The following is a 16,984-nucleotide window of genomic DNA, read 5'->3' on the forward strand; positions in this document are numbered from 1 at the left end:
AACCCTGTAGTCCACCTCAGGCACCAGGGGATTTATGTCCATCCATAATTGGACACTCTTCTCATCAGGTCCAGCAGCCTCTCCAAAAACATTTGGGGCACCTAATCCACCCTCCGCTCACAGGAACATGGTTTTATTGTAAACCAGTCAAAGAGTCCCCTTTAACTGTCTCAACTGGGAACCATCATTGACACATCCTGCAGTTCCCTTTTCCTTCCACTGGAAAAGGCGCAAGATCCAGGCTGCTGTAATCCTGGTAATCCAGGACAACATCTCATCCCTATTGTTTCTGGACAAATTCATGTGTCTGCTGATCTCCTGCTTAGACACAGTCTAATGGGACAGGCTTCATTCCAGACCACTGCAGCATTCCCTTCGTTCCTACCAGTTGTCCATCATGGGAAAGAAGATTTTTCATCTCTGGATTCCTGTATCCATCAGATCCAGTCTTCTCTGGCAGGTGAAGGTCAGCAGTCTTTGACAAGGCGAGGTATTCCCTATAGGGAGTTCTTCACAGCTGCAAGCCCTCAACATTGGGGAGCTATCCTGAACAAGGTTCTGCTTCAGGGTTAGTGGACTCTCGAAGAACAGAGTCTTCTCATCCAGAACTCAGGTTCAGCCAGCTGACTCTGAATTACTTCAGGTTGGATCTGGCCCATCAGCCTGTCTTTATCCAAATGGACAACATCGCTACCAAGGCATATCTGTACTAGCAAGGGGCTCTCAGTCATCTTAGGTCCACAGAGTAGATTTGAGGATCTTGGCCTGGGAAGAGAGGAATCTCCCATCAGAGTGGAGTACATCAGGGGGGTGGACAGCACGTGACTGGACTGGCGGAGGGGAATGGTCCTTCCATCCCATCTTCAACCTCATTTACCAGCACCTAGGATGTCCTTTCCTAAACCAGTTTGCATCAAGCACGAATCATCAGCTTCCTCGCTTCTTTCACGGGGTATTATTGCAAGAAGGTGGAGGCGATCGATATTCTCACGTCTGCCTGCCCCAGGACTCCTCTTTGCAGGATATGGGAACAGGCAGTCAGAGTCATACTGATAGCCTGTCATAGGGATCAACATCCTTGGCTCTTGGCGATTACAGAGATCTGCCCTCTGTCTATTCCAGTCTCTCCAGTCTCTCCAGACCTGCTTAATCAGAGCCTGATCTGGTGACCCCAGCAAGACTGGCTTCATTTTCCCACTGGAGATTGAGTGCAAAACACTCTTCTGGTTACTCTTCTGGAGTAACAGACACTATCCAAGAGCCAATCACATTCACAACACTATCTGGACAGCTTTTGTGAGATGGTGCAAACAAAACCAGATTGAACTGTTGGCACCCTTCATTGTTTTTCTATGTTAGTTTTTCACCAGGATGGTCTGACATTAGGTCTAAAGTCCTCCACTATCCACAGTCAGATTGCTGCCCTTACCACAGTGTTTATGGAGGATACAACCTGCCCAAACAACATGTCCTGTGTTTTCCTGCAAAATGCTATGCTCTAGGCACCTCCTCCAGTATATCGCTATCCTATTTAGAGGTTATGGTATCGTCTGTCCTTGCAAAGTCTCTCTTTGTGCCTTTCAGGGATGTTGGTCTGTAGTGGGTACTGAAGATGACTCTCTTTTTAATTGTTGTAACTTCATCTCACAGAGTCTAGGAGATTAGTGCCTTATCTGTAAAATCAAACCTTTTCATCCTTCACACAGATAAGGTAGTGCTCAGGGCTGATCCAACATTTTTTTGCCTAAAGTTTCTTTGAATTTTCACAGATCACAAGAGATCTATCTTCCCACATTTTGCCTACAGTCCAAGCATCACAACGAATTTGTGTGGCATACCCTGGATGTCCACAGAGTGCTTAATATCTACATTTCAAGGACAGACAACTGCTTCAGCAACATATCACCCCCCAGGTCTGGAGGTTGAATGTATAAGACTTCCATTAGCTTAGTTCTCAAGGCTTGTGACATGCAGCCTACAAGGCTTCTAGCCTGGATACATCTACCAGAATTATGGCACATTCCTTGTGTAGTTCGTCCACCAACGCAGCCCTACTTAATAGATCATTTGCAGAAGAAGCTTGTAAAGCTACTGCATGTTTTTCCATTTCCACTTTTGTTTGTCATTACAAGCTGAATTATTTGGAAGAAGAGTTGCAGCACATCGCAATAACAGTCGATTATGATGACCCACCCATCTAAGGGACACTGCTCTGGGAGGTCCCACAGAGATGGCCTCCGCCTCAGAGGGAGAATGACCATTGGTACTTACCGTTAGGGGTCCTTCTCCTCTGAGGTCAGGAGGCCATCTCGGCCCTCCCATCATCATCGACATTCCTGTTTCTGTGTGCTGTTCTCTTTTTTTTTTTTGCCTTTCTACTCTGTATCTCACTGGGTACTGTTATGTGGCCGTTAATACTCTTGTTTAGTACGCTTACTTTAACAGAATTAGAGTATTACTTGAATTATGGTTACTGCTTTCGGAGTCCCAGAACTGAAGGGTGGGTCATTCCGAAGGCGCCAACAGGAAGTAGAAAAAAGTACTTCCTGCCTCCCTGAAGGATGGATGGGAATAACCCACAGAGTTGGCCTCCTGACCTCAGGGGAGAAGGACCCCTTACGGTAAATACCAATGGTCATTCTCCCATTTCTGGCCTGGGGAAGGAATTAAACCAGTCCAGGGGACAGAGAACATAGGAGGGTGCCAGCCATGATGTAAACCATCACTGCCCTCAACCAAATGCCTGGTGGAATATCTCTGCCTTACAGGCCCTGTGGAATTGCATAAGATCCCACAGGGCCCTGATGTTATTTGACAGAGAGTGCCACAAGGTCGGGGCTAGGGCTGATCTCAACATCCTGTTTTCACATCTGGTTCCCTAGCTTGTGTTTTGAAACTGGTTATTCTGACCATATAGCTTAGCGTATAACTATTGTCTCAATTTATTTTTACAGTGGTGACGAGTTTCTTACTTTTCTCATGAAACTCAACAGACAGTGCATTCACCTTACAACTGCTGTACACAGTGTGGTGAGCCACTATCCTACAGACTTTCACAAGGTATTTACACAAGTGGAAAGATTATGATCAGGGGTCATTTTGTAGAAAAATAGGTGGTGGAGCTCATTAGCATATGCTGCCCCCCCCCCATCCAGAAGCAACCCGACACAAGAAAGGAGAGCCCCAGGCAAGAAATCCAGCCAGCCCAAGCAGGCCTTGCTCACGTGGGGCTCTCCTTGGCTGCTGCCCCCACAGTAAAAAGGCCAGCAAGCCACCCACCACCCAAAATCATGTAAGAAGTGGAGAAAGGGCGGTGTGGGCTTCTCCAGGGGTTAATGAGGGCTGCTGGTGTGGCAAAGCTCCTGGTGGCTGGCTGGCTGGCTGCCCGCTCTCCTAATCCAGGGATTGTTATGCAGCTGCATCTACTATTCAGTGGTCAAGGTAGGTGGGGAGGAAGAGGGGGAACCCTCCAAAAGGTTCAGGAGCTGTGCTCCTGTGAGCTCCTGTTGAATTCAAGGCCTGATTATGATACTTGTAAATACATAAACACATGTAACCTGTTTCTTAATACCAAACTTGGATGTCCCCACGTGTAATTAAATTGTGTATGCCATTTTTTAAAATCCTGTTTAAATCTTACATTTTAAAGCAGTCTGATTCAAATTGGAGTAGGAAAATGAAACCACTGGGGAGTAGAACGGTCAAACAGTTATTCAGATATTCAAAAAGTGCACACAAGCATTCATATGGCTCATGGAAAGAGCCAGGTACAACATTATACCAAAGCACAAAGGCAGAGGACATGTAAAACAACAAGAATTCCAAACTGCACAATTTACAAAGAGCAGTTCATAAAATAATTTTCCAGGTAAAACAAAGGCACCAAAACCATCCAAAAATCCTTCTAGTCAAATTGTATTTATTCTAGTTGCCAGGTGCCCCTGGAAAAAATTCACAAGCTGCTCAAATCTCAAAAAGCAGTTCTCAAAACGTTTCCAAATAAACAAAGGCATCAGAGTATACAAAAGTCCTTCAAATCAGACTGTAAGTCTTCTGGTTGCCAAGTGCCTTCAGAATAAAACAAAGAGACGTCTGGATTCTGAACACATTTGGTTTCCTTTATCAATCCTTTATGAGTAGAACCCCAAATTTTTGAAAATAATATCACAGCATCAGCTTCAGTCCTCAAGGTATAATGTGCTTTGGTATAATGTTGTGTCTGGCTCTTACTGCAAGCCATTGTGAATAATACATAAGAACATAAGAGAAGCCATGTTGGATCAGGCCAATGGCCCATCCAGTCCAACACTCTGTGTCACACAGTAGCCAAAAAATTTATATATATATATATATACACACACACACACACACTGTGGCTAATAGCCACTGATGGACCTCTGCTCCATGTTTTTATCTAACCCCCTCTTGAAGCTGAGTATGCTTGTAGCCGCCACCACCTCCTGTGGCAGTGAATTCCACATGTTAATCACCCCTTGGGTGAAGAAGTACCTTCTTTTATCCATTCTAATCCGACTGCTCAGCAATTTCATTGAATGCCCACGAATTCTTGTATTGTGAGAAAGGGAGAAAAGTACTTATTTCTCTACCTTCTCCATCCTATGCATAATCTTGTAAACCTATATCATGACACCCCGCAGTCGACGTTTCTCCAAGCTAAAGAGCCCCAAGCGTTTTAACCTTTCTTCATAGGGAAAGTGTTCCCAACATTTAATCATTCTAGTTGCTCTTTTCTGGACTTTTCCCAATGCTATAATATCCTTTTTGAGGTGCAGTGACCAGAATTGCACACAGTATTCCAAATGAGACCGCACCATCGATTTATACAGGGGCATTATGATACTGGCTGATTTGTTTTCAATTCCCTATGAATGCTTGTATGCACATTTTGAATATTTGAATGTGTTTAACAGTTCTACTCCCCAGTGGTTTCTTTTTTCTACTGGTATTCACGCTGGGGTATCCCGTTATTTGGTCTATTTAAATTGGAAGCAGCTCTCTCTGTCTTGGTATTTAACCTTATTCAGATAATCCAATTTATTTATAATCGGTTAGTGATTTGTCATTACAGTAGAATCAACATTATAAAACTGACTACAAGAACATTGAATTTGCTTCATGTTGGCTTGCCTTCAGAAGAGCAAGTTGAATGTTACTTGTTGTGAACATTATAACATGATGTGCATTTTAAAAAACCTGATCAATTGTGTGGTATTCTAGTGTGTTGAAAAACGATATGCACATACTACAATGGGCTAGATTCAACGACTTGCTTCTTCTCAATGAAAGGTCTTTTTTTCTCTGGAACAAGTCTTCCATTGAGAAAGATTCTTCACTTAGTGATAAGCTGAATCCAGTCCATAGAGCTTAATAGGATCAAAAACTAGTTTTAGAATGACAGACCTAGAAGAAACAACGTGACTTTTCAGCAAATAGCAGTATTTTTAATAAGGTGCTGTCTGCCCCTGCATTTACAATGTGCCTGCTCTCGTGGTAACAGTCTTGATCTGCAACAGAAGGTGTATCTTTTGTGTTGTTGACTATAATTGAATTTCAGTTAATGGTGATGTTCTGCTGTAGATGAATGGAATTAAGTGCATTTTAACTGACAATGTTTCATTTATTAGTTAGTGCTTGAATGGAATTCTCCCCAGAGCCTCACTAAAGTTTGTGAAGACCTGGTTTCCAGTGCGGACAGTTTGAATCAAGAAGTTAGCACATTAAAGGAGCTTGTTAAAGAGGTAAATATGCACTAACAAATTAAATTGCAATGTGCCAGTTGGGTAGTGCCTCAGTTTTTGCCACCTTGGTATACTGATTAGCTGTGTAGTTGACTCAGTTCTAAGCATTTTGTACTGTTGTTCTAAGCACTTTATACTGTTGTATTGACCTTCAATATTTTTAACATATTTTATTAGCTGCAAAATGGACAGAATAATGATCCTTGCCGAATACAGCCTCAGGAGAAAAAAGGCAGATGGAACAAAACTTTTTTAAAAATTGCAGCAGCAGTAACCTTGGTTGGATATGGATGTGTCTTCCTCATTACCAAGATAACTTCAAGGAAGAGTTGAGTTTGTGGTGTATGTTTGGAAAAATGTGGTTTCTCCCCAATATGTGAAACTACAAGTTGAATTTACTGTATTCAAAGTCTTGCTGACTTGTTTTCCCATTCATGGCTGATGCAGTAGTTCAGATTTTGCAATACTTAAAATATTCTAATGTAAAAATACTGAAAATTAAACTCCATTCAGTGTCACATCTATTTCAGTTTTCCTTGACATTTTGATAAAATACTTGCATGCATATGCCCTTATTAATAAAGTTTCATATTTAATTTTATGGGAATTAAATCTTGCTTTTTCAGCCCATATGGAATCTCTTTTTAAATACCTTCCAGCTGTTTGGGTAATAGTGTGTTTGTATAAATAGAAAAGCATACACAAATGAGCGAAGTGGCAACACAGCAAAAGGCATAAAACACAGAAATAAAGTGGTCTGTGTTATGCTGTGAAATAATGTGATGGTTTAGATTGCATACTAAACTGTGATTCTTTTCTCTGCATTAAAACAAACCCCAGCCTGGTATAATCTGGATCTGTGGGACAAACTATATGTGACCTGTCTGATCCATGAATGCTGCCACTATTTTAAAGTGATTTAAAAATGTTGCAAGGGCCAGTTTTCATTGGACTTGCAGCATGGAGGGCTGAGGTGCTCTTGCACACACACCCCACACCTTTTCAAGTGCCAACCTCCCCCCTCCCCATCCCCATGGCACTTGAAAAGGTATGAGGTAGGGAAAACTAGAGCACTTCAGCCCACCGTTCTGTAAGTCTGATCAGTATCACTTTAAAATGGCATTGGTGGCATCTGCGGGTTGGACCCATGGAAGCTGTCATGTCTAGTTTGCCCCCAAGTATAATATTGATGGGGAGTGCTACCTTAATGCTTTTACGTTCTCAAATTCAATTCAAATTTGCTGTTGTCCTGTAGCAACCTGGCAAAGTTGTGAATGCCATTGTCCTGGCGCAGCCTGGATGCTTTTGCATTCTTATCCAAAGACCGGACTTCTCTTTTTCCTAGTTTAAAAAAACAAATCAAAACCAGAGCCTGCGCCCTGGATCTCATCAGATCTTGAGAGCTAAGCAGGATAAACTCTGGCAAGTACTTGCATGGGAGACCTACTTGAAATACCAGCAGCTGGGAGGAGAGGCAGGCTTTATTCATCCACCTCTCTGAATATCCACCAGGCCCCCAGGTGGGGTCAGTCACCAGAAGTCACTATGACTTCCAGGTACGGCTGCACACACCTTAAAATAATATTTTTAAAAAAACAAACACCCAGAGCCTGCTTGATATGTGGCTTAGGGCTATGGTGCTAAAATTGTCAAGAGAAGTGTTGAACAAAGTTATAAAAATACCAATTATATAACTGGGTGAAAAGGATTATATGAGCACTTTTAACTGTAGAATGATTCTTCGGCAGCCAGTTCTACCTTGGTATCCTCGCCTGGGGTAGATTCCTATCCCAGTTGCACTTTTTCTGGTAGAATGCAGGATGTGAATCTACATTTATTCCCTCTTAGAAGTTTGTGGATGTCACTACTAAGTAGGGATGCCAGCCTCCAGGTAGGACCTGGGGATTCCTGTAGAATTACAGCTCATCTCCATACTACAGAGATCAGTTATCCTGGAGAAAATGGATGCTTTATGGCATTGTACCCCACTCCTCCCCAGGCTCCATCTCCTAATTGAGAGAGCATCTACTTCACTTTATTTTTTTAAAAATACATTTAGTAGCATTAATAAGGAGCCCCATGGCGCAGCGTAGTAAAGCTACAATATTGCAGTCTGAGCTCTCTGCTCACGACCTGAGTTCAATCCCGGCGGAAGCTGGGTTCAGGTAGCCGGCTCAAGGTTGACTCAGCCTTTTATCCTTCCGAGGTCGGTAAAATGAGTAGCCAGTTTGCTGGGGGGAAAGTGTAGATGACTGGGGAAGGCAATGGCAAACCACCCCATAAAAAGTCTGCCATGAAAATGTAATGCAACATCACCCCAGAGTCAGAAACTACTGGTGCTTGCACAGGGGACTACCTTTTTTTTAGTAGCATTAATGCACTAGTTGCTGTTTCTCTCAAATGTATAGATATAGCCCAAGGCTGATAAGTGCCTGAGGAAAACAATCACAGTGGTGTCCTCTCATGGGCATGGATCCTGAAAAACATTTTCTTTTTCTTAGTGGAACAAAGCTTCCCCATATCCCACTCCAAATGGTGCTCATGATGCCACTTAGGAACTGGGAAGGAAAATGTGGGGTCTGCAGTGGGAGGGTGTGAATTGGCAGGAATTACATTCCCATTTTCATTACTGAAATTTGTAGCCATTATGACAATTATTATCTCAGTCACCTAAATAGTGGACAATTGATTGCCTTTAGTGGTACCCCAAAACCAGATAAACCACTACAAGTATATTTCAGGATGAGTGGTCTGTGGTCTGTTACTAATGACAGGATATTTTCTTAAGGAGCGCTTAAGGGCCAATCTAAATACGACCTTGATTTAGGTTGCCTATCATAGTTTATGCTTAAAAATATTAAATGGGGTTTTTCAAGTTTGATGGTTTAAGATCCAACAGATGATACATTGAAAATTCAAGTCGGCAACTTTTGAGTAAGAGTTGGAAACAGCATGTACCAGAATGCTTGTCAAGTCAAAGTCATTTGCAGTTGTGTATCCAGTTTCTTTGATCTTAGCATTTTCTACTTTCGCTTTGTTGGACTTTCTGTGTAATTATTCCAGCATGGTTTTGACACTCATGACTTATTTCTAGTATCTTTGACTTATTTTTGGATATGGATGCATTTTTGTGCTTGATGTATTGACATATGAGAAACCAATGTTTTTTTGATAATTTTCATCTTGACCATTTTGAATAGAACAGTTTATTGTAAAGGATTTAATTTTGGTACTGATTTTTGACAGTGATTTTTTTGGTTTTTGTTCCACATACGCTGTGGTCCCTATTTTTTTTCCTTGTAGGGCTAGCTTTGTTTCAAGAAATTTGAACAAAGGAATACAAGACTATAGCTGCAATACACAAAAGGTTTATTTTTAAAGATTTTTTTTCATGTTGCTTTCTGAAAGCAAAATGTAATAGAACCAAACATTGATGTATTTTATACAACAACAAAAAATTATAACAGACAGTGGAGAGTTTTAAAATTGTGGAACAGCTTCCCTTTTGTTAAAAAAAAGTCATGCTTTCTGGTGGTCAACAAGAAGTTGGCACAGGAAATGTCATGGCAATCATTGAGGACTATTTGTTTTCAGTCAGATCCTTGTCAGCTGATGCCAGAGGCTGGAGGGCAAGATGCTTTCCACTTTCTCCATAACAAAGTTCAGGGGGGCAAAGAGAGTACTGAGAAACTGCAAAGCAAACAGAGAGACCAGGGAATAAGATCCTAGGGATAACCCCCTTCCTCCTTGCCATAAACAGGGTACACAGATTAGGCATTCAAGCATTTACAGTCTGAGGGATAAACAAAAAGCAATTCTGATTTTGTTTTTACACAACTTATGCTGGAAACTGGCAAGTACATTGAGGATTATGTTATAAGTAATACCAATTATTTTTCTGCAGCCATTATACAATAAAGATCCCAGGATCCAAGCATAATGATTTCAGGAACCCAGAATGAAATCTTCCGTATCTTTCTATATTTCTTTTCTGCTTCTTATACTATTTAGTTCTGTTTTCTTCTAATGCTTCTAATTCCAGGTGGGAAGTCATTTTGATCTGAAGCAGCGGAACGAAGGTCCAATGGCACCTTTAAAACCACCAGACTTTTATTCAAGGTATAAGCTTTTGTGTCCATGCACACTTCTTCAGATGCAGTGAAACAAAACTTCAGCCATTACGTATAGGTGGGGTGGGGAAAGATTAATTGCCAGGAAGAGCTAATTAAAATCAAGATGCTTAACTGGGTGATTATAGCTGAGATTAAATTAAGGTATCACCTTAATCCAATCTCAGATATAATCACGCAGTTACGTATCTTGACTCTAACTAGACCTTCCTGGCAACTAAGCCCCGTCCCCCTTAAAATGGTTGAAGAAATTTTGTTTCACTGTATCTGAAGAACTGCATGCACACAAAACCTTATACCTTGAATACAACGCTGGCGGTCTTAAAGGTGCTACTGAACTCAAAATTTATTCTAATTTCAGTACTGTCCTCTGTCTCTTGCCTTTTCTTATTTTCTGTTACAAATCCCACTCCACAGTCTTACCCTTTGCTTATTGAGAGGGGCAGTGGCTCAGTGGTAAAGCATCTGCTTAGTATGCAGAAGGTCCCCAAGTTCAATCCCCAATTCAAGGATCAGGTAGTAGGTGATACGAAAAACCTCCACTTGAGACTCCAGAGAGCCACTGGAGCCCCACCCCTTAGATCTTCAAAGGTGATTTCCTTCCCTTTACCTGCCCCTCTGACTTCAAGTTTCCATCACCTTCCCCCTCCCTGCAGCCTCTACATAGGAAAATGGCAGTCTTTCTTCACGGGGTGGGGGGGACCAAAGCATACACAATTCTCCTTCTCAGCTGCATGAAAATGACCCCAACAAGAAACTTATCTGAACAACAACCCTGTGAGGCAGGTTAGGCTGGAAGTCTGTGGCTGGTCCAAAATCACCCAAGAACTAAATAGAAGTTGTAAGTCTGAGTGATCTCCAGCCCTTATCTGGAGGTTGGCAATAGTGGTTCCTCAGGAGGAAAGGCCTCCCCTTCAGAGGCCTGTAGTGATACCTTAGGATTTTCCAACCAACCTGGAAATGTACTACTAAGGCTTTGGGCGAGGCCCCCCCAGCCTTGCTGTCTTCCCACCCACCCAAGTGTAGGCATTAATCCCACACACACACACACACACCTCAAGGGGAGCTGATCTCTGACATCTGGAATTTCCTAACCTGGAGTTGGCAATCCTGCAGCCTCTAAGGAAAATTGTTTGAAACAAAAAGGAAAAGGACTGTCTTCACAGTGTGTGTGGGGGGGGAACCAAAGCAGCTGACATCATTCTCATTTCTCTCCCCCCTTTGATCTGAACAACTCTGTGAGGCTTCCCTATCTCCTCAGGCAACCATCGGGGTGAGGCTGAGGGGTGAAGGGAAAGAGGGAGTGAAAGACAGTAAAAATAGGACAGCCATGCCCTCTGAGGTGGTGCCAGGCTCCCTAACTATTGCAGTGGCCTTTGGAGGCTGTGTGTGCAGGGAGGCCGTCTGTGTGGGCTGTTGATACAGCCTTTCATGAGACTACAGGAGCTCTGCAGCCCTTTCTGAGGCCGGTTGACAGATGAGCTAAGAGATGTGTCTTTCTCTGAGATAAGACTACTTTTGGCAGTGTGTTCAACATTTCTGGGCCTGCAGGAGACAGGGCAAGGAAGTCAGCCAGTGGGAGGACACACTGACGTGTGATGGACCAATAGTGTGTTCCCACAATAACTGCCAGAACTAAGGTTGGTTGTGTTTTACTGACAGAATCACCTTTGCTGACTGGCGACAGCCACTTGGGCAGGAGAGAGGAGCAGATTCAACCAATGGCACACAAGTACTCTTGATTGATAGTTTGACGGACCAAAGGCTTGTGCCGTTCAGTCCCATTGAGCCCCAATGAATCAGGATGGTCAGAATAGCCACCACACCAGGAGAATTATTTATAACAGGTTGTAATGAAGAGTTTCTCACTTGGCTTTATAGCTCAGCTGTTTTCCCTAAAAAGACAACTCAATCAGGAAACTAATATACTAGTAAGCAGGGGTCATTTAGTAGAAAAAGAGGTGCCGGAGCTCATTAGCACAACTCATTTGCATATGCCACACACCTCTGACATCACCAGAAAGTATACTAAATTAGCTCAGTATCTACCTTTAAATGATTCTTGAATTATAATTGTCATAATAAAACCTTACTGCCATCATACTTTTAAAATTACTTTCTCCTATTTGGCCACTGCAGCATCATGAAGATTTCCATCTGTTTGCTTTATATGTTTTGGTTATTTTCACTATTTTGTGTGTGGGAGAAAATATTAGAAAGTTTGTGAAATCTGAAGAGCTCAGCAAAATTCTCTTGGGGTTTGGAGCCCAGAAGCAAGTATGGGAGGCAGGGTAAGAAAGAAACAGCACAATAAAATGTAGAGGTTCCGGAACTCTGCTCTTGTGAGCTCCTGCCCAAAATGAGGCCTGCTAGTAAGTCAGGTGTTCAAATCACTTGCTGCTTTTTGACTGCATTTTATTACTTCGCAATGTACTTAAAGGACTGTCATATAGAGGATGGTGTGGAATTGTTTTCTGTGGCTCCAGAAGGTAGGATCTTTCAATAGGTTGAAATTAAATCAAAAGAGTCTCCGGCTCAACATTAGGAAGAACTTCCTGACCATTAGAGCGATTCCTCAGTGGAAGAGACTTCCTCAGGAGGTGGTGGGCTCTCCTTCCTTGGAGGTTTCTAAACAGGCTAGATGGCCATCTGACAGCAATGAAGATCCTGTGAAATTAGGGGGAGGTATTTGTGAGTTTCCTGCGTTGTGCAGGAGGCTGGACTAGATGGCTCTGGAGGTCCCTTCCAACTCAATGATTCTAATGTAGCTTAGGTTCTGTTTCTCATAATGCAAACATGTCAACAAGAAATGTATCTTTCTGTTATGTGGCAGCAGGCCTATAGCCATGGGTGGGCATGGCCCCTCCACCCAACCGCCCCTCAACATGTATGGCCCCTCCTTTCCCCGCCAGGCAAGAGCTTGATTTGCCTTCACCTCACCCCCCGCTGCCATCGTGGCGGCGCTCCGCTCGCCCCCCTCCCCCTGCCTGCCACAACTAAAACTAAACCCTGCTGCCAGCTTCTTCTCACAGCTCTCTCTTAATAAAACGTGCAGGCATGGGCTGAGAGAAGAAGCTGGCTGCAGGGCTTAGTTTTAGTAGCAGTGGAGGGGGAGGGGGCAAGTGGAGCACCGTGGCAGTGGCTGGTGGGGGCAAGCGGGAGGTGCACCTGACTAGGGTGCCATTCACCCTAGAGCTACTCCTATTCCCACCCGATCTCCCCGCTGCTGCTCTTGTGGCTTCATGCCCCCCCCCCAGTAATTTTTTTTCTTTGGGGCGCCTCTACCAGAAATTTTTTGGCTACGGGCCTGTGTGGCAGCCTTCCTTGGAGGTTTTTAAACAGGCTAGAGAAGGGTTATCAAACGGTGGCCGAATCAGGCCCCCGAGCCACTGGCTCTTACCTGCTTCCTTCTCCCTCTCTCTTGCTTCCTTCTGCATCAACTTGCTTTGCAAGGCTTGCTCAATTGCACAGGGGCTACAGAGCAAAACCTCAATTTCCCCCATTTGTTGAGGCTCCTCCCCCTCCTGGTGCCCTGGGAAAGAGCCAGAGCTTCCTTTGTCCAGTTTCCTGGATCCCATGGGAGAAATACAAAGAAAGCACCTTTAAGACCAACAAGTGCTGATGTTTTAAGCATGTTTTATTTTAAGTTAAAAAATCCTTTAGTCATGTTTTTATGTGTCCTTTAAAAACTTTATATCTCTGCTACCTAATCTTAAATAGGTACACACATGGCCTGGCCTGACACAGCCCAGCCCGGTCTAACAAGATCTCATTTAAGTCAGATCCGGCCCTCATAACAAATGAGTTCAACACCCCTGGGCTCAATGGCCATCTGACAGCAGTGCTGATTCTGTGAATTAGACATATCATGAGAAGGAAGGGAGGAAGGGTTGCATCAGTGCTTTATTCTCGTAGCCTCTTCTTATACTCCCATGGAAATGCTGATTGCCACTTTGGGGTCAGTCAGCAATTTTTCTCCAGGCCAGTTTGACAAGGGATCCTTGGAAATTTTTGCTGTCGACTCTTCCAGGCTACATCGCCTTGATCTCAGCGGGGTCCATGGATTCTACTGCTTGCGGCCCCGCTGAATCAGGCAGGGGGAGGGGTGCCACGGATGTGACACCCCCAAAGAGGCCCTGAAGGGGTCTCTTTTCAGCATGGGGCTTTTACAGCAAGACGGGCGCAACAGCCCCGAAGTTCTCCCTGTCTTGATCTCCATTACAGCAGGAAGAGGTGAGTGCCCGATCACTTGCTTCTCTTTTCTTAAATAAGCTTTTGATCTATTACTTCTCTACCTCAAACATGACAATTCTACATTGCAAGTAAGTGGGCTTTCAATTGCCAATCGTTTATGGGTCATTTTGCATTTCAATAAAAGGGCAGTTCAAAGGAAGGGAAAGAGGTTGATACCTCAAATTTCCCTGTGAATGAGGCCTCGAAAAGCTAAAGAACATCTGTAAGTACTGGAAACAATTTGACTTAACCGGAAAATGGATACTTAAATCGACCCGGATTATAATTGGATATTTGTTAAAGAGATGATTATTCCGCTGCAATACAGTCTGAACAAAATGAGATATTTGTTAGAGGGATTTCTCCTTGTCGTCTGATTGAAATTCATATGCTAACACTCAACTTCAGTTGGAGGAGATTGGGAAGGATGGACTATCAGGGACTCTGAGCTATTTTTCAATCTGGATTAATGGACTGAGTTTGCTGACAAAAATGGCTTTGTCACAAAAATATATTTTAAGCAGTTTGAATTCTCTGAGGCAAGATCTTGGTTTATTGACAGAGTTGGTTAAGGAACAAATGGGAGGTTTTGTGCTGAAAGCTAACGAAATATCAAATCTACATGAGCAGAGTGCTAAAGAGAACCCGGTGACGTCTGTGGAATTGACATGGGAGAGCAACTCGTTGGGAAAAGAACAAAAGAAAATCAAAATGGAACCCTATGGCATAATTTAAAAAGAAAACCGGAAATGGAGACTGACTGAAGTTATGTCAAGAGGAACAAAGGCTGTGGAATTTTTCCCACTTTCTTCGAGAGGGACGACTGCATTAAGAAGGTGCATTTTAACCAGAAAATCATGATGTGGAAATCTTTCAGAAAGAAGAACCTCCTGAACTAGATCCCTCTCTGTGGATAGTTGGATATGGACTTTGTAAGAAAATCCGATATGTGATATTAGAAGGCTGAGATTCTTTTTTCTTTTTGGGGGGGAGGGCTATAATAAGTTGTCTTGTCTAAAATAATATGGATATAAAAGCTGAAGGACTAAAAAGTATTTGAAAAGAATTTTATGTAAAAATAGTTCATCTAGATCATTTTTAAGAAGGCAAACAGCATAATTATTTCATAAATTGGTGAACTTGTCTTTAACAGATAATACTAGCTTTTTATGTTTGTTATCGATATAGGTAATCCTACAAGTTAATCTAACTGTTAAGAAGGTAGACATCATAATCATTTTGTAAATTAGTAGATCTCCTTCTAATATGTTTGTTTAAAGAAATTGTCTATAATAAGATAGATAAATTATTGTGCTCTATTTCTAGCCTGTTAAGGATAAAGATATTGGTCTCAGACTGTATCAAGGAGAGAGAAAGTGCATATTAGTTATAAATAAGGAGATAGGTTTCTTTTTAGCAAGAAGGGTTTCTTGAAATGTCTTTATCTTTGTGGGTAGTTGCGTATGGAACTCTCAATAAGAACAGGCATGTGATTTTTATTTTTGGGTTATAATAAGTTGTTTTTTCTAGACCAATAGGGTTATAAGAGTTGGATTAATTGTTAAAAAGGCAGACAGCAAAGTTATTATGTAAACTGGCAGATTTGTTTTTAGTATGCCTCTTAGGAGAAACTGTTTATATTGAGATAGACAAAATACTATGTTGTATTTTTCTTTTAGCTTCTTAAGGATAAAGATATGATTTTTTTGTGTTTATGTTAATGAGGATATGTTAAACTAACAAACGAGTCTGTGTTTTCAACATGACTGGATGCGCCTAGGCAACATCATAGGTCCTGAACAGATTGGCTTCTCCAAAGGCAAATCTGCTATGGATCACTGCTGCACTCTGGCCTTCCTTGCTGAAAAATATATGCATACCGGGTGACAAAAAAATTATACGCTGCCTTCATCGATTTGAAGGGTGCTTTTGATTCAATAGATAGAGCCCAACTATGGATCAAGCTAGGTTACCTGGAAATGGACCCTCGTTTGCTGTTTCTCTTGAGGAGACTTCATTCTAATACCTTTTGCCAAGTGAAATTTTCTTCTAGCGGTGACTTGACTAGTAAAATCCCAGTGTTAATGGGAGTTAAACAAGGTTGTGTGCTGGCCCCGCATCTTTTTAATTTATTTCTAACTGACCTGGCACAATTTTTGAACCCTATTAACGGTCATCCGCCTAAACTTGCAGGCCGAGCGGTCCCCTTATTACTTTATGCCGATGACACTACCAACTCTCTTGTACAAGAGTGGGCCTGCAAAGGTATCTGAATGCCTTTTATGACTACTGTAATTGTAATTCACTTTCTATCAATTATACCAAATCTAAAGTAGTTGTCTTTTCAAATTGCTGGTGCCCACAGAGATGGTTTATTGGCAATTCAACAATCGAGCAAACAAAAAATTTTAAATACTTGGGGATCACTTTTAACCACAAGTTAAGCTGTTGAACGCAGTTGCTGTGTTTCAAACCATCTCTTCCACTTGCATAAACAAGGAATGGTTTCCTATGAGAACTTATTGGTTTGCTAAGGTTTGGGACACCCTCATCATGGAAAATCACAGACCATATTGCAGCCAACGGATACACTTCCTGAACTGTTGAGTTTTTATAGAAATGGTTCCCATTCATAGAATATGTAACGATGAATAGAAATTCAACCCCGCAACCTCAATGTATCTCAAGTTGCTCTACCGCTAATATTTCTGTTTTTCCTCTATTTCAATCCATCTCACTCACACTTATGCTGGTCGTGGTCTGAACTCTGATAGTTTCCACAGGCTTCAACATACTTAATTTTACTCGCCAATACTTGTCCTACTTCACTCAATTCAACTTAACAAGAGATAGTCTCCTGTC

At 42.3% G+C, this 16,984-nt stretch overlaps 2 protein-coding genes across 6 annotated transcripts in view; one reads left to right on the top strand and one right to left on the bottom strand.

Annotated features, from left to right (window-relative positions):
* Positions 1-6,389, top strand: part of ASZ1 (ankyrin repeat, SAM and basic leucine zipper domain containing 1) — a 58,061-nt gene extending 51,672 nt beyond the window's left edge. The window contains exons 11-13 of the mRNA XM_060244854.1: positions 2,955-3,060; positions 5,646-5,759; positions 5,937-6,389. Coding sequence (XP_060100837.1) covers positions 2,955-3,060; positions 5,646-5,759; positions 5,937-6,092 — 376 coding nt within the window. The 3' untranslated portion in view covers positions 6,093-6,389. The remainder of the gene's footprint in view (positions 1-2,954; positions 3,061-5,645; positions 5,760-5,936) is intronic.
* A 2,722-nt stretch (positions 6,390-9,111) lies between these two features.
* ST7 (suppression of tumorigenicity 7) overlaps positions 9,112-16,984 on the bottom strand; it is a 160,141-nt gene continuing 152,268 nt past the window's right edge. For all 5 annotated transcript variants that reach the window (XM_060244850.1, XM_060244851.1, XM_060244849.1 and 2 more), the window contains one exon: positions 9,112-9,449. In XM_060244850.1, the coding sequence (XP_060100833.1) occupies positions 9,354-9,449 (96 nt within the window). In that variant the 3' untranslated portion in view covers positions 9,112-9,353. The remainder of the gene's footprint in view (positions 9,450-16,984) is intronic.

Source organism: Heteronotia binoei, chromosome 8 (genome assembly GCF_032191835.1).
Source record: "Heteronotia binoei isolate CCM8104 ecotype False Entrance Well chromosome 8, APGP_CSIRO_Hbin_v1, whole genome shotgun sequence".
Classification (NCBI taxonomy): Eukaryota; Metazoa; Chordata; class Lepidosauria; order Squamata; family Gekkonidae; genus Heteronotia; species Heteronotia binoei.